Source organism: Leuciscus leuciscus (assembly GCF_965113295.1).
Source record: "Leuciscus leuciscus genome assembly, chromosome: 19".
NCBI classification, from domain to species: Eukaryota; Metazoa; Chordata; class Actinopteri; order Cypriniformes; family Leuciscidae; genus Leuciscus; species Leuciscus leuciscus.
Window position 1 is genome coordinate 23894694 of NC_138743.1, and position 23482 is coordinate 23918175.

Genomic DNA, 23482 nt, shown 5'->3' on the forward strand with positions numbered 1-23482 from the left:
CCACCAGCCAATCGGAGTCGAGGGGGGTCATTTAAGAAATCATTGATATTGCCAATGCGTCAAACACAAGCGTGTCAGCGGGACCCGGTGCGCGTATAAATACCGCGAGGCGACCCGGAGTGAGCTAGTCATTTAGAAGAGCGCAAAGACAGCGAGGAACTCCTCATTTCACTTCAACCGATATTTATTTATTTATCTATTTATTCTGAGCCTTGCTTTGGGATGAACAGACTGCTTCTGAACTTTTTCTGGGTGGCAGCATTCAGCGCACTCCTTTCAGCGCCGGGGCTCCGCGCTTCTCCAGTGGTTGGGCAGGAACCTATTCGCTGCGCCCCGTGCTCCCCGGAGCGGCTGGCCGAGTGTCCTGCGGTGGATGCCGGCTGTGAGGAGGTGCTTCGAGAGCCCGGCTGCGGCTGCTGCCTCGCCTGCGCGCTGAAGAGAGGGGACCCGTGCGGGATCTACACTGCGCCCTGCGGCACGGGGCTCCGCTGCTTGCCGAAACCCGGAGAAGCTCGACCCCTGCACGCTCTCGCCCGAGGACAGGCGGTGTGCACTGCGACCCCCGAGCCTGACCAGAGCCAAAGCGACACAGCGCCAGGTACCAGCGTCTCATATATACTGCACTATAGCCGACCATCCAAACAGTAGCTAGACCATTGCAGCTGTCGATGATTCAACCGCTGACGAGATTTCATCAGCGCTAACAAACCAGTTGGATGTTTCAGATATTTAGATAAGCAATATTTGTTTAAGCGAATATATCGCTGCTTTCAAGAGGTCGACTATTCCAAAAAAAAAAAAAAAAAAAAAAAAAAAATGTCTGCAACATTAATTTAAATGTACCCCAAAGGCGCGTGATTGGTCAAAAAAAAAAAAAAAAGCTCAATTAAAAAAAAAGAAAGTTTTTATGACATGTACATCTATAAAGAAAATGATAGGGCTACAAATGTTAAGACTTGACTCAACATAATGATCAATAAAGACTTGCCGCCTGAATCTAATTTGAACAGAATGTGCGTGAGCTACGTTCCGTTGTCATGGTTACCTCCTCTGCTAAGGGGAACGCGAGTCGGTGACTTCTATTTTTTAATCCCCTATTTTGGAGACAGGTGGAAATATACACATATGTGCTCTTACTAATTTATCATCTTTTAACATAAACGTTTGAAAACCCAACATGAATGTAGCCTATCTATAGAAACAATTGAAAACTTGAAAAAAGAAAAGAAACAACTTTTTCTACACGGTTCAATCCGGGCAACCACTCCAATAATTCTCACCATGCTTTTTCTTTCAGATCATCCCGAGACTCTCAACCGGGCAACGGCAGTGCATGAAGGCAGCTCAGCGGTCTTCGTGCCCGGGCATGGCAAGCCCTTCGACCCGCGGGTCATCACCGCTAAAGAGAGCATGAAGGCCAAAGTCAACGCAATACGCAAGAAACTGGTGGAGCAGGTGAGCCTCAGGCACCTCCGTTTTTTTTTTTTTTTACATGTCCCAAATAAATGCGTAAAGGTTTAGTCAGCTATATAAAACGAGACCCCGGTACCATGTGCGGCCACAAGAGGGCAGTATAGGGTTTCTTGAATTTATCTTGTTTGGGGCAAGGCAAGAACCCAAGTCTGTATATTTGGGATGCATGGCTTGATGCATTTTTCAGAGCTAAACATTAAAATAATAAAAGAGCTAATAAAAATAATTTAAATGCTGACATGTATTATTATTAGTAGTAGTTGTTGTAATAATAATTTGTTGTAAAATATTAATAACCACCAAATAAAAGTTTAGAAATATGAAAAAATGTAAATTTATTTGAAAAAAATGTCTCTAAATTATCATATTTTCTCTCTCTAGGGTCCTTGTCATATTGAGCTGCAGACAGCCCTTGACAAGATCACCAAATCACAGCAGAAACTGGGAGACAAAATGAACAGATTCTACCTTCCAAATTGTGACAAACATGGTCTATACAAAGTCAAACAGGTAAGCAGAGTCTTGTGTGCAAATATTACTGAAACCAAACCAACGAGTCCTGATTTCACATTGAGAGTTTGTGTGTTTGTTTGTATATAAAGCTTAATGTGTGATATTCAACAACACGATGATATACGTGTGATGGCCGAGTGTTAGAACAACACTCGACTGAGAACTCGGCTGTGCATGCAAGCTTGTGTTTCTAGAGAATGAAATAACCCGTCTCACTCTCTCTGTCTGGTTTCCCCCACAGTGTGAATCGTCTCTGGATGGTCAGAGGGGGAAGTGTTGGTGTGTGTCATCCTGGAATGGGAAGAAGATTCCTGGATCAAGTGACATGCCAGCAGATGCCGAGTGTCCCGAGGAACTCAACCACTGATCTGTCACATACACACACACACACACACACACACACACACACACACACACACACACACACACACACACACACACACACACACACACACACACACACACACACACACACACACACACACACACACACACACACACACAGTGTGGGACCTAACCAGCTCAACCACTGATCTCTCTCTCACACGCATACAAACACGTTATACCACTGAATTTTCTCATTATATTTAAAAAAAATATCTTAGTATTTATTTATTGTTAGTGGTGATATTTAATTCAGGTACACTGTTTTTGATTGGTAAATTCCCTGAACTCTCCAAAAAAAGGAAAAGAAAATCTATTTTTCTGTAAAGAAAATATGTATTTTACATGAAGTACCCATACTTATTTATTTGAACTGAATGTATTCATCTTGATATCTGGATAAGAATATTTATTCCTTATGCCTTATACATATTTTTGTATGGTGTAAATCTGTATATTTGATGTATATAGATAACTGTGTCTCTTATCTTAAACTTCCTCCAGGCTTGCTTTGTTGGAAAGGAATGAAATGGAAAAAAGCACTGCATGACCAAACCTCTTTGTCACTGTCCGTACATTGCCATATTTTTATACTGTATATGTTTTGTTTTTCTATTATTGTATTTTATTAATGAATTTTCATTGTTTTTGTTTTAAAATGATTGAGATTAGATCATTCTAGACCCCCCCAGGATTCTTTTATTTTTTTTATTTTTATTTTTTTAAGTATTGATCTTCACAGCTTTTGAAACGGGTAACTGCCTGTTCCTACCTCCGGCTTTTAAGTTAAGAGCTCAAGTGGGCTATTTTTATGTTTGTAAAATACTTGCCTGTATGATCAAAGTGATATTGCAGTGTTATTGTATTTGTCAATCATAGGCTATTTGTGTTGTCTACATACTGTGGTCCATTTATTTTTATAAAATTGTTTTGTTTTTGCGATGCAATGTCTACACTGAGGAAAAGAGATTCAGACGTTGCTTCACTCCAAAGCATTTGCTTGTGTGTATAACATATTTTTCATGGTTTGTAATTGTAAGTCATTGTGGGTATATATAAAAAAAAAAACTATTTAATAAATCATCTTTACAAGCACACAGTGTCAGTCATTTAAACTTGCCCTCGGGTCAGACGAGGAGCTGCGGTCAATCAAACTCAATTAGCAATGTCAGGACAAAACAACAACACCTGAGCATAATGGGAAACCTGTTAACACAAAACCACTAAGTGCAAAAAAAATCTCCATTTCTCTCTCTCGATTTCTCCTGCCAAGCTTGATTATGTTCAGTCTTGTCTATATTTAAAACTGCCTGGAGGCAGAACCGTGTATGTGTGTCCTTATCGTGGTAATCTCAAATGGAGCGGACTAACTTTAGCTCAGTATTTTGGGGAACCGGGCTCCACTCTCTACGGTGCCTTTGACCTGTGCTGTGTTTGTGCTGTGGTACGCCCTCTCCTTTCGCCAGATGACCAGCCTCTGAGGCACCACACTTTACACCTTTATCTCATTTTTGTAAACCGCAGGAGACAATATTTTGTTGCCCAACCCCATGAGTAAATTATTTGATTGCCACCAAACAAACCAAACCAAACAAACACAATGTGCAAGTAATGCTGCATTGTAACACCTTTCTTGTGGTTTTACAATTAGTATTTTCATGGCATCCAGAATATTCTATAATTCATTATTATTAAATTAGGGGTGGGGGGTTGGGGGTTGGGGGGGTACCATCCAGAGTATTTGACCTCATCCATATGAGCAATTTCATTTCATGAATTGTGGCATCGCAGCTTCTTTTTTGAGAATTGGCTGCGCTGACATGGCTCGGACAAGCGAATAACTATGCTAATGTGAATGGGGTCTCTGTGTGTAGATTTGAGGAGTAATGACCTGTGTGGGGCTCAAGCTAGAGTGTGAAATGAAGCGGTTCAAAGATGTTGACCCTGTTACACACATGAGATTTTAAATCTCCATTGCCCACCCCCCGGCACTCTGTTATACTAATGACAGAATTACTGTGGCTAATGTGAAAGAACCATTGTTTTTGAAACTCTTAACGGTGACACTAGCCACCTTATCTAAATGAATGAATAATACTAAAGGCAAATATGAACCACATATGCTCTGTGTGCTAGGGTTCACCCAAAAATGAAAATTCAGTCATTTATGATCCTTATGGCATTCCAAATTTGTATATTCTGTGAAACACAAAATAAGATATTTTGAAGGACTGCTTTTTAAAGACCCAGAACAACATTGGACCTCAATGGACAAAATGAAAGAATGTGACAGAATTTTCATTTTAGGGTGAACAATCCCTTTAATTTTGTAGAAGCTGTGAAATTACAATCTGTCATCCTGTAAATAGAAATAATGTTTACATTTTTTATTAAAAAAAAGAAGGCATTAAATACAAATTATATTTGAACAAAAACATTTCCTTTCTTGAAGAAAGTGATAGCTGTATAATTTCTAGTTTAGTAACATAAAAAGCTTTTTAAAGAATCAAAATTATTTTAAATGAAAAAAAATAAAATAATGAAAAAAGAAGCAAATACCCGTGAACGGAGGGATCTTTAAAAGTGACTTGCGGGTGAATGACCCTGGCATTGCACAGAATGAGGGTGGCAAGCTTCCTTGCAGATCAACTAGCTTGAACATTGACCTTGATGTTCTTTGAAACACAAGCTTGGCCTCAGCTTTACTTAATCTTAGCGTTCACTTTACGTTCGCTTAATTTAGCTTAGGTTAGCTAAAGTTAAGCTTCGATTTAGCTTAATTCATACCATAGAAGGCCTACACATAACCTGAAGATTTAAACTAAAGAGTTTTACAGAAAATGATTCGAGGACAGCATCTTTGCTTAGCTAACAAAAGACACCGAGTACTCAGAACTGTCGATAAACAACAAATCTAAAACAAAAATCAAAGACTTTAGTGATTATATTCCCAAAAATATGCTGAGTTCTATGTTTTCACTACTGTGCAATCAACGGGTCAATGAATTGTTCTCAAAGACATATAGTTTGGATCAGCTTATATTTCTTTCTTGGATAAATAATCTTTTTAGCATAAAGTTCACATGCCTTTTTAGACATTTAGCTGGCCTGAAACAAAATATATATTCATATAAAAAAAATACAAGACACAATTACAAGTTAAGGAAGGGCTAATAGCTTAGCATACTCGTACGCTCTTTCCCCATAATCAAGTCAGATAAGGTGTAGCACCAAACATTTTTGTTTGTCTTTTGTTTAGCTGTTTGGGAGGGGGTGAGCTTTCTTCCGACGCTATGCTAATAAGCTAACGTGTGGGCTACCTCTCTGGCACCCTCCACCTTTCAAGTCTTTTCTCAGGAGGTCAGTTTTGAGACAACAACACAAGCCCTGGTTGTCTAACATGGCTGCCATGTTAGCCTGTAGCTTTCCTACTGGGGTTGAATATCGATATTCAGAGAGACAGAGAGCGAAAAAACCCGCATCATTTAGCAACACAATTCTGCACGGGTTTCATTAAGGCATTGATTTCAAAAACTGCCATAGCTACACCGATTTCGGTAATTCAGGGCACTGTAGCGTTACGGTTACATTCAAACCCATACAATTTTTTTTTTTAAAAGACGCCGCGTGAGATACATGCTTTCAGCAAATGCCTAGAAATGTGAAGGACAAGAGTCAGCGTTTGGAGCAACGATCTTATATTCAAAGTGCTTCATGATGTTTTGAAAGTGAGATAATGCCCATGTGGATATATTTTAGGGGCATATCAATGCTGTTCTGACGACACAAGCAAACAGCTCTGCGTCCCATGTGAGATAATATATACTTTTCAAAAGGGCATTGATCTAAGTATGTCCTGGTATAGAATCGTTTACAATTGGAATTTTTTTTTTATCGTATGATCAAACTGTTGGCCATACTAACAGGCTGGAGGACATGTTCAGGAGGGGCCAAAGTGCATGAAGTGCTTGTGCTTCAGATGGAGTCTATGGCTAGAGCCGCCTAGTGTCACTGAGCATGCCCAGTTTAAACGACCCTACACCAGGAGGGCGGAAACAGGAAGTGGGACTAAGAGAGAGCCGCGGATAGTCATGGCAGATATCAATACACGCAATAGCAAAAGAGAGAGACTACCTATGCACACGGAACAAGTACACAACGTCCCTCACATACACAAGAGTACATATGCTCAGACTTAGCGTGCGCTACTGAAATTTGCTTGCACTTTTTGATTATGTTCACACTTCCCTCTCGGGATACAGTCCAAAAACAGAAGACATGACACTCTCTCTGTCTCCTCCTCTTGTTCTCCCCACTCTCCTGAAGTGTAAAGTGAGTTGCTGGTCACGTGAGTCCATGGCTCAGCATACAAGTGGGAGGTCAGCTTTGGGACAGCACTTTTGAATCTGTATTCATGTAGTTCTTCAGGGGAGATATCCCTCTTTGTCTCCCTGATTCCACCGCTCGGCCTCTCTCTCCTCTTCACTTCGTCTCCATGTTAAAGCAGTAGACTTTCTCCTTTTCTTCATAGCTGGGTATAGACTGTCCATACTTGTCCACGCACCAGCAGTGACCTCTTCTGCGCCCCTTGGATGGACGGCACTGCGGGGAGAGTGGGTGAGACAGGAAGAGAAATGCATAACCATATGATACTTGGACGAGTATATGCAAAACAGACAACATGCTCCAAATGGAAGAGACAGTGGCATAAACACACATTTCTCATCACATCGCACTTAGGTGAGAGAGAGTAACACGAATACTAGAGCCAGAGAGAGAAAGAGGGAGAGAGATTGTGGTAAAGGAATGCCAAAGGGGATTCAAGGGGAAGTATATGAGGAGTAGAGAGACAGAGCAAGTGAAATATTTCAACTTACTGAAATAATTTTCAGGGCACAATTTATAAAAAAATTCTTCTTCATGAAACTCAATTGTCATTTGCTGCTAATATACCCCCACAGAGACCTATCCCCAATATTTTAATTGATAGTGTGGCTGGAAATATAAAAAATAATATCAATTTACAGTGTATTTAGTCTAATGATTAAACATTTTAACTCATATCACAGTAAATTAAAGAAGCTAAAAATTTTCATGTTTTCAGTTCGCCTTCAGTTAGCAAGCTACCAGCTTCAGCCCAAAATATTCTTGGGTATTTATGCGTACGTTAGGGTGTGCAACATAAATTAGAAGGAACTTGAATTTTTTTTAGCTTAGTATAGCGATAACTAGTTAAGAAAAGCTTTTTGATTAGATTCAAGATATCCTGATAACACGATACATTTTTGATCAGACATGGAGATTTGAGTGACACCATGCCTAACACAGTTAACTAACCATCAAATCACTTAAAGACATTTTAAACAAAAAACTAAAGATTTTGTTAGTGGTGATGAATCATTTTTGTAAATGCACTCGCTGATATGGATCAGAAAGCCCTCAAGCAACCTGATTGTTTTATTTTTTTATAAAATGTTCATCTAAATGTAACTTAATAAAATAAAATAAAAGAATAGGGTATAACCATTAAAGGTTTTACAATTACTATAACTTACAATGCATATCACATTGAAAATTTAAAAAAATGCTTATCCTATGAGTGAGTATAGTTATGTCTCTGTCTGTTTCTCTCTTGCTGTCTTTCTCTCCTTTGGCAGTGAGTTGGAGACATGTGCAAGTCAAACATCACATCTAAGTTGGAAGAATGCACACCTGTCATTCACAGTGAGTGTGTGTTTATGAGAAAGAGAAAAATCAATGCATCATAAATGTCTTCTGTGGTTTAGGGGTATTTAATGGATACAGTGAGGTGTACACACACACACACACACACACACACACACACACACACACACACACACACACACACATTGATGAAAAATGATCTGCAGTGTGTACGTCCCTTGTTTGCATTTGCTGATTATTTACGTGCAGTTTTGCTTTTATGAGAGGATTAAATGCCTCTGTCAGGCTTCCGCTGATGGAATTGTGATTTTGTGTTCGTAAAAACAGTTGAAAGTTAGACAAATTTGACCAAGCTAAAATATTTGCCATGGACCGTTAAAGAGCTGCAAGGACTATTTTAGGAAACTGGCATCGACTCAAAGTCATCTGGAGCTTATTATACTACACAGGCAAAACAAATACACACACATACACACACACACACACACACTAACACAAACAAACACGCACACACACACACACACACACACACACACACACACACACACACACACACACACACACACACACACACACACACACACACACACACACACACACACACACACACACACACACACACACACACACACACACACACATCCTCGGGTTATACATTCATCAGTAAAAATCTATTCTTTCAGACATGAGGGAAAAACAGGAGGTGACAAATAAGAAATAAAAGAAATAAAGAAATATAAAAAGACATTGTGCAAGCAAGGAGTGGATGAGTCAGAGAGAGAGAAAGGAAGAGAAAGAGAGTGAGAAAGAGAGTGAAAGAGAGATCAAAAGCGTTTTTTATTGAAAGAGTACCAAATTAAAATACCTCAAGCAGAACAAGAGCAGTCTGGGAATGAAACCTGGCCTCTACAAGGGGCTGCTTCAAATGTTACACTCATCCTTTCAATTTCAATTGTCTCTGCACCCACTTCATGGTTTTGCTATAGCAAATATTTGTATTTTCCTAAATGAGTAACATATCACTTTCAAAAGGATTTTTAATTGTTTGGTTATAAGTTTATATCTGCGTGTGAGCGAAATAGGAAGCATGAGTGTACAGGAAACCAGTGCTTAATTTGTAAATGATGAAGTCCAGGGACAAGGACTGGTGATGGATCTGTCAGGGTTGAGGGGCTGTGCTCACAGAATACTGCGATTGCTTATAAATGTATATTGGGTATAAAAGTAAATTTCCTAATAACTATAATGTATTACGCAAAAAAAAAAAACCCCAAAAAACCATTGCACATATTGTTATTGCACATTATATATATATTTTTTTTTTTTTACATCAACCACATATGATTATTCATTAAACATATGGTCGTTACATCAATTTTTTGCAGGGGCTAATGTGGTGGGGGGATTCACTAAAATAGGTGCTGGATCCAATTCCAGAGGAGGTGGATCCGGATCCTGCTTGTTCCGGCACAAATTAAGCCCTGCAGGAAACTACTTGGTGCTGAGCTGCTATGTATTATGGGAATGTTCCATTCAGACTGTGCAGGCACATGAGATGCTTTGAAAAACAATGATTTTGTCCAAACTAGATGCAACGAATGCAGTGAGCATCAAGACAATTTGTTGGACTAGCAGTTTCTATTCATTTTCTAGCAAATGCAAATCATACATTATTACAATAGATAGATAGATAGATAGATAGATAGATAGATAGATAGATAGCATATAAAAGCATACATCTAGCTTACACATTTACCCAAATTATCATACGCCTGTTTAACCGAAGTTAATTTGGGTGTGTTTCTCCATCCCCAATGTAACTTCTCTCTCTTTTACGGCCCTGACGAGAACGTCGGTCTCCTCGGCTGTGAACCGCTCCTGGCGCGCACCTGGCAAATCCGCCGTTACAATAGCATCCGCCATGGAAAAAGCGCGTCTGCTCTTAAAGGGAAAGTGAGATGTCGCTCTGATTGGTTTATTTCACGTTACGCCCAAATCACACCTATGAATAATAAAGCTACTTCAGACCAACCCATTTTAGATTTGCGTCGGGCGTAACTGTACGTTCACACCGCCGCCGACTTGAGCTGCAAAGAAGCTCTGGCCGCCCTGTCAAGGACGCTTGTCAAAAAAGTACGGGGAAGCTTGTTGACGCTTTGGCCGCTCTGAAGTCTGTGTCACACCATGAAATGTAAACAGAAAAAAAAACAAGCAATACATTGACACTAGGAACCTTTTATAATGACAGCATTTTTATTACCGTTTTGGTCACATTTGGTCGGGAAAAAAAATATTTTGATTAATATGCGCGAGGGAGAGAGAGCGAGATGTATTGTTTGAAGACGGTGAAGGTGAGTGCGCGCGCGCGGCCGGGGCTCTCTCTCTTTTGTAACTGGTCCCTATATGAAAATAACGTCATATCATAAATGATAGGAAACCCAGCAACAGCGATTATCAGTTTCTCCTCCATTTTCTCGGAACTAATGTTTTGGTAGGAACGAAAGTTTACATCGTATGTTTCTCCGGAATCAGCCAGCGCGAAGGACGTTTATATTCCGATTGGTTGCTGGCGTTTGCCGCTGCTTGCCGCTGAACCGCGTCATAGCTCATTACCATAAAGTTGAGATACTTTCAACTTTCAGATTGACGCTCAAAACGCTCAAAACGCCCAAAACGCGACGCCGATGGATTTGACGCTCCTTGCAGCTGAGAGAAGCCAGCTTCCATTGAAAATGAATGACTTCCGGTAACTTTGGAAGCTCAAGTCGGCGGCAAGTAATTTATCCCGCCGGTATAATAGCAACAGCGCCCAAGACCCGTCCACAAAGTTACTTGCGTTTTGCGCATGATACTTGCGTTTCAGATCGTTAAAATAGAGCCCTCAATGTGAACTTAGAAATTATTTGTTGTTGGAAACTTTACACCTAATTAAGACATGATGTAATACTCTAACCGGCATCTCATAAGACCCAAGAGAATACACTCAAAACACACAGTGGCTTTATTGATGATTGATTACTGTATGTCTGTGTGTCTCTGTGTGTGTGTGTGTGTGTGTGTGTGTGTATCAGAGAAAGACAGAGCTATATTTAGGGCATGGATCACACCCCTGTCAGCGTGGTGTTTTCTGGAGGTTGCAACACAACGGACCTGTGTGAGTGTGTTTGTGTATGTGAGAGAGGGAGAAAGAGAGCATGTGTATGTGTGTTTGTCTGACTGTGTATGGATATATTTATTTATTTATATATATATATATATATATATATATATATATATATATACACACATACACATATATATATATATATATATATATATATATACACACACACATACATACATACATATATATATATATATATATATATATACACACATACACACATATATATATATATATGTGTGTGTGTGTGTGTGTGTGTGTGTGTGTGTGTGTGTGTGTGTGTGTGTGTATGTGTGTGTGTGTGTGTGTGTGTGTGTGTTCGTGTGTGTGTGTGTGTGTGTGTGTGTGTGTGTGTGTGTGTGTGTGTGTGTGTGTGTGTGTGTGTGTGTGTGTGTGTGTGTGTGTGTGTGTGTGTGTGTGTGTGTGTCACAAAGCAAGCCTCAGTCAGCGCTGGCCCATAATGATGCCCTTATGGGCAGCAGGAAGGCGGAAGGGCATTAAAAGCAGCCACAGGGTAAACACAGACTCATAAAACACACACACAAACACACACACATACACAATATGTGAATGCAACAACTGCATGTGAATAAGAACGGTGTTTTTTTTTCTTTGCCAGACTACGAGCCGTGTGTGCTTGTGTGCTTGTGTCTTTTAGGTAGTATGTTGTTTGGGACAGATGCTGCCACTGGAGTACATGATCATTATATACTAATTTTAGTCCAACTGCAAGAGTAGAAACTACTAATAACAAGTATGAATTTAAATCAACATAGCCTCAAGTCAGAATGAGAGGGAATTGATAGTTCGGGAAGGCCAATCTTGGAAAAGCCTACGTCTTTGCGAAATGTAAATATATGTTTTTGGTGTATAGGTCACTGAATCTGTGTATTGGTATTTGAATGAGAGCGAGTGCACTCTGGATCATTCCCAGCATGCCTAGCATTCTCTTCTAGTCTCTCACCCCGCATCACTGAGATCCTATTCAGCGTGAGAGCTTAAGTGGACTGCTTGGCCCTGGGTGATCCAGGAGAGCCAGCAGATCAGGGGGCCGAGCAAAGCTTCAGTACAGTAACATGGGTGAGAGATGCGTCTGGATTTGGAAGGTTGGAGGGGGGTGAGGTTGGCGGCACTGGGGCCGGCATGCCTGGCCTCCGCTAACACACTGAGCCAATTCATATAATCAAGGCTAAAATTAGCACGGATTGGACTCTGCCCTCCACGAGAACGGCCTTCAGACACACATACCCCCACATACATACACAAACGCTCCCATTACAGATCTTATTCCGGGGAGTGTAGGGACCCCTAGGCACCCAGGACATCTACAGTTCACTTGTGTGAGTATGTATGCACAGGGGTATGTGCATGTTTGTTTTTGATGCCGAAATAAAAATTAATGACTGCGATCTCAGGGTTGACCGAGACTCAAACTTCAGCTCAAACCACCATGATGGAAGCAAAGCAGTTTCATATGGAGTCAATAGGAGGGCAATCTGATCAGCTTGATCTTCATCAGGCAAAGTCTCATGTGTGGACGCAGCCTGTCATGCAGATGTTCCTCTATTATTACCAGAGATCCAAGCGAAGGGGTTTGATCTACCCAAAAAAACTAGGCTATATTTATGCATGCAGGAGAGGATGTGGCATGGTTTAGATTTATGATGTTGTTTGTGGTCAAGTATACGGTTTGTCTTTTGCTAGTTTGTTATGTCTCCTGCTGGAGCTGTAGAACCAACTGATTGACATCGATTACTTGATTTGTTAACCTGTCAGTGTCCTTTCTATCAAACATAAATTTTAGTCACGTATGGGGGTAGAAACCATATTGTAAAATGTTTCAAGCCTGATTTGTTACAGGTGCCACTATGAATCTCTCTTATGGCTCGTTTTCACCGAGTGGTATGGTACAGTATAATACAGTACAGTATGCAATTTTTTCCGTTTCAATTGACAGAAGTTGTGAATCGTGCCAAAATACCGAACCGTACTGTACCACTTTTTTGGGATCCTTCCATTGGGGTACCTTGCACAGTACCTAAAGGATGGAGCTAGACTCACTGCAGATGTTGATTGGTTGACGGAGAATCGTCACTTACATGTGCTACAAAGGGAATTACAACACAGGATGCGCCATTTTTTAATATACAGTTGAAACACAATACTGTTGCAACACAATGTTTTTTTGGCGGTGGAAAAACAATCCAGATCAGGGTTTATGGTCCCAAATCGTACTGTACTTTACCGCTCGGTGGAAACGAGCCATTAGGTACTCTTGCAAATCATCTCCAAGACCCTTGTCTCTCACCTGGAGGGTTTGCTGAACATGTTTTTTGAGATATCCAACCTGAACCTGTTATCACTTTCTCTCCTTTTTAAGATTCCAGCCTAACAGCACAGCCGTTTTTCCCATCCCAAAAAACATGATCACATGATCATCACATGATCAATTGAACCCCCTGCAACTAAGCATATGTGCAGGTGTATGTGTGCAAATCAATGCACTCCTATAGAGGTAGACTCCATAACCTACAGTTTCAAGCATGAAGCAGCTCCTTAGATTCTAAATCTCGTCCTCTTTTCGAAGCCTTTCCTTCTTTATCTATACCTTGAACAGTGGTCACAGTGTTGTCACTAGACCTCCATGGTCACTGTGGTATCCGTCAGAGAGGTTTTCCATTTAGAAAAACCAACAAATAATCTGTTTGCCCCAATTTTACCCAAACTCATTAGGGCCATTCAGACAAGGCCCTTTGACTCATGCTCTTAATAGAGGAGTTGCGGGTGACTCACAAATTTCCGAGAATTGCATTTGCCCACACCAACTACCTTCTCTTGTTCAGACTCACTGATGCACCCCGTCAATTAAAGAAACAACACACACTTTCAAGAACCAACATGCACATATAAATAGGCCCCCACCCAAGTTCTCAGACTTTTCCAATAATGTTGTGACAGTTGCCATGACAGTTACTTATTGTGTTGTACATGGATGGTGGTAGAATAATAGTTTGAGAATCTGGGCTGATTACACAATGGTTGCATGTCTGCTCCCAGGTAAGGATGTCCTAAAAATAGAATCCCAACTTCCCCTTTGAGCAAGGTACTTAGCTACATATGGGATAGGCCCTGTAATTGGTGCAATGTAAGTGACTTTAAATAAAAAGCATCTGCAAAAGAGAAGTCAAAGCACTTGGGTAAAAGGTAATTACCTGTTTTTTCTTGTAGAAACCCTTTTGGTCACAGTTTGGAATGCGGAAGCCTCTTGCGTTCAGCACATCTATGATCTTAAAAATCTTCATAACACTCTCCATCTCCCGACGACACGGACCCTTTACAAACACACACAAAGAACACAGAATTACAGGAAATATCCTACTTACAAACACGTCAGGAGTTTGGAGATACAAACAAGAAATATGTGAATAGTATGTACTCTACTCCAAGCTTTGTCTTAGAAATGCATGCTGGTGAAATTATAGCTAGTGCTTACATATTCAGTTTCTCTCTTCGACTCCAGACTGAAGTTGTGAATATCTGTATGGACCTCACTGGAAACTTGATCCACTTTATAGCCCTGGGTTTTCTTGATTTGACCTTTTTGGATAATCGCCAGTTTATTGGGGGGAAGCACAGGATCTTTGGGCTCTAACAGCGTCCTCAGACCTCCCTGCGTGTCCCTGGAAACAACTGTTGTGTGCTGGATCGTCTCAGCCCCCCCGATGCCTGTTGCCCTGGTACTGTTGGAGATATGTTCCTCTCCTTCCTCTTTAGGGTTATCTGAAAACAGAAGTGTATTAAAATGCATGTAAGATCTGACAATTATCAAAAGAAGCATTCATACAACTGCATCTTTTCACATGAAATGGAATAGCACAGGGGGGTCCAATCCCACTCCTGGAGGGCCAACATCCTGCAGAGTTTAGCTCCAAAATCAACACACTTACCTGGAAGTTTCTAATCCTGAAGATCTAGACTAGCTGATTCAGATGTGTTTTATGAGAATTGGATCTAAACTCTGCAGGATAGTGGCCCTCCAGAACAGGATTTGACACCTTTGTAATAGCATGATCCTAAATATCTATTAGAATATAGAGTCGTTCAAAAAAGAAGTCAATTTGTAAGCCAGACCAGATGACTTTGACCGTTCATCTTTCAACTGACAACACATTATGCATTTATAATATGATTTGTTAAAATAACAATGTGTAAATCAGTCAGACAGAGTTAGCCTAATCTATGTTTCTGTCGATGTATACGCATTCTGGCTTCCCCTAAACATTGTTCAATGCGAGTGCTGTATGCTCTAATATGACCAGTCATTTACGCCGTCATCACCCGGGTGTTAATAGTGCGCAAGCGCAGGTGAGAGCTGAACAGGTTGCTCTCGGTGTTTAAACATTCAAGCGCAAGAAGACGCGAAAGAGAACACGCCCGCGCTGTGAGAAGATTTGTGTGTGCACTCATCTAAAACTTCAAAAATTTTATTAAACTATGGATGTATAATTTATGTTAAAGAATAAAATGTGAAAGTTTCTTCAAGTAACGTTTACCACATACTTTATTTCACTCATAAATCGAAAAACCGCTATTCTAAAAATCCACTGGAAATTCCAGAGGAAACCCATGGCTAGAAAATGCCAATTCTCTTCCAGGTTTTAGGACTACAGACTGAACAGATCTATTCTAAGATTCTTCCCTTCAGAAAGCAAATATGAGATATAAGATGACGCCTCACCACTACAAGTATAAAAGCTCATATACACAGAAAGGGGGGATGGGGAAGTGAAGGAGTGAGAGTATTTATAGTGCCCTAACTTACAATCGTTATAGGCGGAGGACAGACCACCTGACCCGAAACCCAGAAACCAAATACGGCTACAGGACGGAACGTTTGCCTGCCTTCACTAACATGGTCTGGTAGGATGGTCTAACCAACAAACATCACATGCTTTCCTCTCTGTGCCCAGCTGAAGCTTTACTGTGGGTGCTCACAAAATCCATTCAATGCAAATGTGGTTTCATTGTGGTTTAAATGTCCTTTTCTCTAATCCCACACCATTCCTCAATATGTGAACCCTATACTTAGCCTACTAAATAACATTAGAGATGTATTATTAGTGCATTTGTATCAACATCCCAATTTCACTTAATTATTATTTACTCTTAACTACAAGATCCATTATAAAAAAAGTTCACTCAAGCTCTGTCATCATATACTCATCATTTAAACAAGTGTGTATTTTTTCCATGGAAAATGTTCAGGCTGCTCTTTTCCATATAATCAAAGTGAATGGTGACCAGTTAATGTCAAACTCTAAAAATGTGATCACACTTGTGTGATGTTTCAGTATGTTTAGACGGCATAGAAGAACTGCTTGTGTACAGTCAAAAGCATAAGGCACTTGACAACATAAGAAGAAGCAGATAATGGACAATTTCCTCTGGTCCTTACATGTTCAGTATCATGAAGGTGCAAAGTTGGAACGTGCAGAAACATGAACAGGATTTGAAAGCTTTTTCATAGCAAATAGCAAAGTAAATGTGGTTCTGTTCCTCCCAGAAAACTTTTGTATGCCTTTTTATGCACTCAAGTCGTATAGACTACTTTTATTGTGCCTTTTAAAACATGACCTTGAATTCTCCCAGACAAAATATTTGCACTTATATGTCACTTTGATAAGAAAATGTCTGCCAATAAGCTAAATGTAGAGAGCTAGTCGCCGGACACTGATTTTGCAGAACAATTTCATCACTCTTTATTTGAGCCTTTACACAGCCATTTATAGTGGACAAAATGTGAGCACTTGAGACACGATGTCCCAAATTGCACTCTAATCTCTGTTTTCACTAACTTCATGGTCATTTCTCAAATGCAAGCAAAAGCGGTTGCCCAGTAAAGGGTCCAGCGAGGAGTGCATTTGTCAGATGCCTGGCGAGAGTGCTGGGTGAAGATGAATTATGGCATTGTTTAAACATGCTGTCCTCTTGGGGTTTTACAGCTCTTGTCTGTTGAATAAATATTCAGTCTCTGGCCGTACAAAACAAAGCAGAGCTCTCGCAGGAACGAGAGACTAATAAACAGCTGGAGCAGAAGGGAAAGAGATATTTAGAAAGAAAGACAAAACGGGCCATTAAATATGGAAAGTGCGAGAGAAAAACTGGGAGAGAGGGTTGTGGGATAGGACTGGCATCGAGAGATAGATGAAGGTGTCAGACGAACAAGTCACACAGAAAGATTTGAATATTGTGAAGGACTGTAGAGATAGTTGACAGAGTTCAGCAGAGAGGAAGAGTTAAGTGAAAACAGATTTTCTGTGTGTGTGTGTATGCGAGTAAGTGCGCACTTGTGGCACACCAAACACTCATCTGTAGCCATGGAAGCTGCACTCCAAACCAGAATTAAGCTATGCCTTCGCTGACGATGACATAACAACAAAAACAACAACAACAACATCAACAACAGCAACATTAACAGCATCTTATGCAACATAACTCGAACAAGGTATAAGAATGACCACACGTAATGACAGCTAACAACATGTGCAACAAGTTGCAGCCTGCTTCCCTTGCATGACCCACCGTCCGTCTCACATAAACAAATCAAGGACAGATGAAGAGAATGGAGGGCCATCTAATTCAGGAACTTGGAAAACATCAATATTTAACCCCAATGTAAACTTTTAGAAGTTTTTATGACTTTTCCCAGCACCTAGTGGCCCGTTTTCACTCAACCTCATGTATTTGTACAATCCCAAATGAGCAAACTATTTATCATTCTGGTTGAAATGGGCAGAGCGTGAATGAGAGGGTAAAAAAGACGTAGAGTTTTTTTCTTAAAAGCATAAGTGAGTGCGACTGGGCACACGGCAGGTAAATTTCGCTGGCGAGACCAAAACTGCCTATTCTGAGAAATCCGCATGTGCACATGCACAAACAACGTCATAACTCATAACCTCATAATCTGTCTTGTCATTCCTCTGTTCCCACCCAGAATCACGCTGGGCCACATTGCTACCAGACCAATCAAGCCCTGCAAAAATATAATAATTCATGTGTGGCAGAGCCATGGGGTGGAGTCACGCACACCATGGCAATGGAGCCCTGCTCTCTGGTTGGCCAAAGTGTGTAATTACCATAAAGTGTGGTATGATGGGAAAGGAGCACTGAAAAGCAGCATGGGCTCAAATGAAAGGGCAGCGGAGGGAGAAAACATGAGGTAAGGCACTACTGTAAAACAGTTGGCGCCCCCAAAATGCTTTTTAAAAGTGACTCTGGGTCCTAACAATAGCCTTTGTGTGTGTGACAATGTCATGGTTGATTGCTTCAACACACCACTGCGGCTCTGACAAATAACTAGAGAGGGTAAAAACAAATTCATTCGGGTAGCTTGACGTCAGTTATGACCAAGAACGCCACTTATTTTGGTTGTGCGGATCCGCAGCCTTCCTTCTCTAAAGGAATTCACTTGAATGAACTGCACAATAAAAGCTTCGACACAGGTGGTGCTAGGTACCGTACTCATCTCACTCACCAAGAAAATAATTTGCTAGAAAACTCCCAGAACGCTTTGTGAGATATCATGCCAATCCTTTCCATTTCACTTGTATCTCGAAGCTCTCAATGGAGAGCTCAGGAGTCCCAGAGCCAGTAAACAGCTTGAGAGCATCATTCACAAAACGGTGATCTCCGCTCTTCTGCAGGGACTATAAATAAACGAATGTGGCATTCTTAACGATTGGGTTGGTGAAGCCAAATTTTAGTGCACACACAAAGATACACAGAGCTGTTTCTCTCTCCATCTCTGGCTTTCTCTCTCTCACACACACATACACACCACACACATAAAACGGCATAGAGAAGCTGCTGTAGCGCTGAACCTCGAGAACAACGGCGGTAGTGTGGGGCCGCCTCACGGTGGCTGGACTTCACGACGACTGCCTGTTAACTTGCTCAGGATGACCTACCAGTAGTTAAAACTGTCATGTTTAAAATTACAATATCTCGTCAGGCAGAAAATAACCTGTTGGGATGCATTACCAACGTAATGTGTTGAAAACATTGCAGAAAATACATATCGGGATTGTCAACAAGGGTATAGCTTATCTTGTTTGTCTGGAGTAACCCACAACCATTAAACCTCACTTTATTCTGAGAGGTACATCAGATTTTTAGAACAGCTATAAACCAGGGAAGAGGTGCTAATGTCTAAAGAGTAGGCATATAGAGGCATGATGAGTGCAGTGAAGCTGTGCTACATCTTATGGGCTGTCACAGGAGAAAGCTCCCCACCCCCTACAGTGAGTGAAAGGCCGGCCGTGAGCGCAGCAGCATTCCCAATTGCTGAACGTATTAACCATGTTACGCACAGCAGAGTAAACCCGCACTGATACATAACTGAGCACAGAAGCCGTTGGCCCCAACAGTGTGTGGACAATGCTTGTTGGGATGTATAAGACACCACACATGCACAGGCTGTGAAATATAGGGGATTTGGGTTTCTAAGACCACTAATTAAAGGGATAGTTCTCTTCTATTGAACACAAAAGCAGATATTTTGAAGAATGTCGGTAATCAAACAGTTGACGGTAGCCATTGACTTCCATAGTAGGAAAAATACTAGGTAAATGGCTACCGTCAACTATCTGGTTACCAACATTCTTTAAAACATCTTCTTTTGTGTTCAACAGAAGAAAGAAACTCATAGCGGTTTGGAACAACTTAAGGGTGAGTAAGTGATGACAAAATTTACATTTTTGGGTGAAGCAGCCTTTTTAAGTTTCACTTCAGAAAAAAAAAAAAAAAACTATCCTAAGATAGTTTGCTAGTCTTACCTGGTCTCCCATTCTGACTAAGGCATGACCAAGCTCGGAGACTAGCTAAGACCTGGGCTAGTTTAAGCTGGTTTGCTGCTGTTGAACTCCACCAAAGTATGCTTTATAAATACATGTGTATTCAAATATGTGTTACTTACTTGCATGTATAAATATTTACAAACAACACTTCCGTAACCAAAAAGTTAGATTACAAGTGAGAATGCGCTTATATAGACGTTTGCAAAGAAATCGTCTTCGCCTGAAGATGTAACCATAGCAACAGTAGTCTGCTCGAGCACTTATCGGACGCTATACGTCCTGTCGACTCCTGTGACTCCTGTCATTATTTATCATTTTATTAAACGTACATAAAAGTTTAGGCTATATTAAAAAGTTTGGTTCAAAAAGTCTTTAGGCAAATTACACTGACAGAAATTAAAATCGTTAAATTAATAGAACACTGCGCATAGCCTACACACTGTACACATAGCGGACGGTGTGTCGCGCGGAGAGGGAGTGCTGCTGTACATTATTCACAGACAAACCGTGCGCTTACCGTGTCCATGCGTTGGATTGCCGCTTTGCTTTTTGTCCAGTGCCTTCGCACACACGCCCCGTCCCTCCAGCAGAGCTTGCAGGGGTTTGCTCTCCCCGGGGCGGTGTTGACAGCTCAGCCCGGTACCGCAGCGCCCCGTGTACACTCCGCACGCCTGGCCCTCAGTCAGCGGGCAAGTCATGCAGCACCCGCAGCCCGGCTCCTTTACCGGCTCGGCGCAGTCCTGAGGCAACGGTTTGCACAGCACCATCGCCCCGTCGTCGCACGGCTCGCATCGGACCACAGGGCTGACGCTTTCAGCCAGCCGGGCGAATGCTGCGAGCAGCGCGGTCAGGCAGAGCGCACACAGTCCCGTCATGGAGCCGAAGGACTGAACGCGCGCACGGGGGTAGATGCGATACGTGGGGGGAGGGAAGGGAGGGGGGGGAAACGGTGCGTCAGATCACCTCACCTGGATATAATATTATACTAAAGCTTGAGCTCTCAGCATATGCTTGAGAAAAGTAGCGACGTTTTGGGTTATGCTGGTGTCACGTCGGTTTGACTAGACTGGGAAGTAAGCGGCTGGGTCTCTCCATCTGTAAGTGAGTTAAAGTGGAACTTCAGGTTTTATACAGGCAGGAACAGCGCAAGTCACTCCCACCGGTATGAATTATGTAGTCACCGGTCTCGGTCTTAAGGGACCGCGCGCATCCTTAATGAAATCCTTCCACACAAGAGACATGGGTAAAATAGGCTCCATGTTGCGCGCGCCTGTAGACCCGTCATTGTAATTTACGGGCATTTGGAAAGTCGCGCGTCGCGGTCATAGAAAGAACCATTTTACGCCGCAAAAGTAGGCTAATGCAAATAAATTATCACGGACATCAAAAAGACAATTAACTTATTTAATCCTTTTTTTACCAGCTGCAAACGAGAACATGCTATGTTAAGTATGAAAGTGTGCGTTTTATTTCTGGTTCCAGTTGTAACTGGTGAAACTAGTCTAAAATCGCTCATAATTCATAATTCAATATATTACGATGGTAACACTTTACAATAAGGTTCATAAGTTAACATTAGTTAACTATTTTAGTTAACATGAACTAAGAATGAACAATAGGGGAGAGTGGGGCACAACGCTTTTTGACTTTCTCAGTTTGTGTAAATCTATAGGGTTCAGAGTATTTATGTTTTCCCAAATTAATTCCATTTCTTAATCTGATCTAATCAAAAAATATACAAGACAAACCAAAATATTTTCTCAATAAAATACAACTATTAACCTTTTCATATAAAATAATGGCATTTTTTAATAATTAAAAATAAACTTTGAGTTTGACAAAACACACCGGAAACCGCAGCAAGCCTATACAACATAGTTCAAAATACAATAATAATGAATAATTTCTGAACATTGAATCTCAGTCTTTATTCACCTTTTTCTCATGTTTTCTCAATAGAATTCATAAAAGTATAGAATAGAATAGCTTAGTTCTAATAGGGGCACATTGTAACGCAGTGTTACAACATGCCCAACTGCACAACTGGGATTTAAACACGGCTAGTGTCTTCTGCTAGCGAAGCATTAAAGAACCATATCAACTGTTAAATAACATATTGGAGATTAAAATAATATCAGATTTGTCTAATTTAAAATAAACACCAAAAACAGAGATGAAAAATTAACACAAACTTAAGAAATGTACTTTTGCTATGGTTAAATAAATTTAGTCTATATAGTGTTTATATGGCAACTAGTAAATACTCTTAAGTTTCGTCATACTAGCATGTGTGGAAGTATTTAAAACAAGGGTGCTAGCCCTACATTATGTTGTGCACTCTCCCCTACGTCTACAGCATTAATTAATCTTAGTTAATATTAATTTCAACATTTACTAATACATTATTAAAATCAATTTTGTATTTGTGAACATTAGTTAATGCACTGTTAACTAACATGAACAAACAATAAGCAGCTGTATTTTTTTACTAAATACCATTAATATACAGAAAATATTGCCCATTGTTAGTTCACATTAGTAAATACATTAACTGATGTTAACTATGAACCTTATTGTTAGTGTTATGATAATATTAAAAGTGTGAATTCACTTTAAAAAAATTACATTAGATACATCCTCCAAAATCACATTGAGCATTCTTTACAAAGAGAAATTTGAGAAATAGAGCAATGGAAATATCTACTCATTTTCGAGAGAGAAAAAATTGAGCAAATAAGATGTAAGTGAAATTAAAAAGAACACGTAATTACCCAATATTCAAAATTACTGAAAGTCATAGGTAACACCTTTTGAACATTCTGTTGACTAGAAGTAACTTTGTATCTAGCAGGTCAAGTAACTCTCATTAGAGTATTAGTAGACTGTCTGCTTAATATCCGATAACTCTTTATTGTAATGGTCCTCCACCAGACATTCTACTAGTAACTTTGCAACTACATGTCAACTTATTTTAACCCTAACGGTAATACTCCACTAATACTCTAATGAGAGTTAGTAGATATGTAGGTGCAACGTTACTTATAGTCAATAGAATGTGTTAAAGGTACCATCAAAATAAAGTGAAACCAAAATAACATATGCTCTGAGAAATATGTGACCCTGGACCACAAAACCAGTCACATGGGTCAATTTTCTGAAATTGAGATGTATACATCATCTGGAAGCTGAACAAATAAGCTTTCCATTGATGTATGGTTTGTTAGGATAGGACAATATTTGGCTGAGATACAACTATTGAAATCTAAACATTTGAGAAAATCGCCTTTTAAGTTGTCCATTTGTCCATGATTGTGCTGCATTCTCTCAAAAAATAAATATTTTATATATTTATGGTAGGAAATGTACAAAATATCTTCATGGAACATGATCTGTACTTAATATCCTAATG

The 23482-nt window shown here is 40.4% G+C and overlaps 2 protein-coding genes across 3 annotated transcripts; one reads left to right on the top strand and one right to left on the bottom strand.

Moving 5' to 3' along the window:
* Window positions 1-84: 84 nt before the first annotated feature.
* On the top strand, window positions 85-5974 carry igfbp1a (insulin-like growth factor binding protein 1a). 2 transcript variants are annotated; one of them, XM_082146922.1, is made up of 5 exons: window positions 85-598; window positions 1298-1455; window positions 1855-1983; window positions 2228-2358; window positions 2465-5974. In XM_082146922.1, the coding sequence occupies exons 1-4, from the start codon at window positions 223-225 to the stop codon at window positions 2351-2353; spliced, it is 789 nt and encodes a 262-aa protein (XP_082003048.1). In that variant the 5' UTR covers window positions 85-222; the 3' UTR covers window positions 2354-2358; window positions 2465-5974. The 2 variants fall into 2 exon arrangements, with proteins under 2 accessions (XP_082003048.1, XP_082003047.1); XM_082146921.1 differs by having other exon boundaries at window positions 2228-5974.
* igfbp3 (insulin-like growth factor binding protein 3) lies at window positions 4743-21170 on the bottom strand. Its single transcript, XM_082146907.1, has 4 exons — window positions 20591-21170; window positions 14712-14998; window positions 14431-14550; window positions 4743-6972 (listed from the first exon to the last, which is right to left on the bottom strand). Exons 1-4 carry the CDS (start codon window positions 20946-20948, stop codon window positions 6853-6855), a joined length of 885 nt encoding a protein of 294 aa, XP_082003033.1. The 5' UTR covers window positions 20949-21170; the 3' UTR covers window positions 4743-6852.
* Window positions 21171-23482: the final 2312 nt, after the last annotated feature.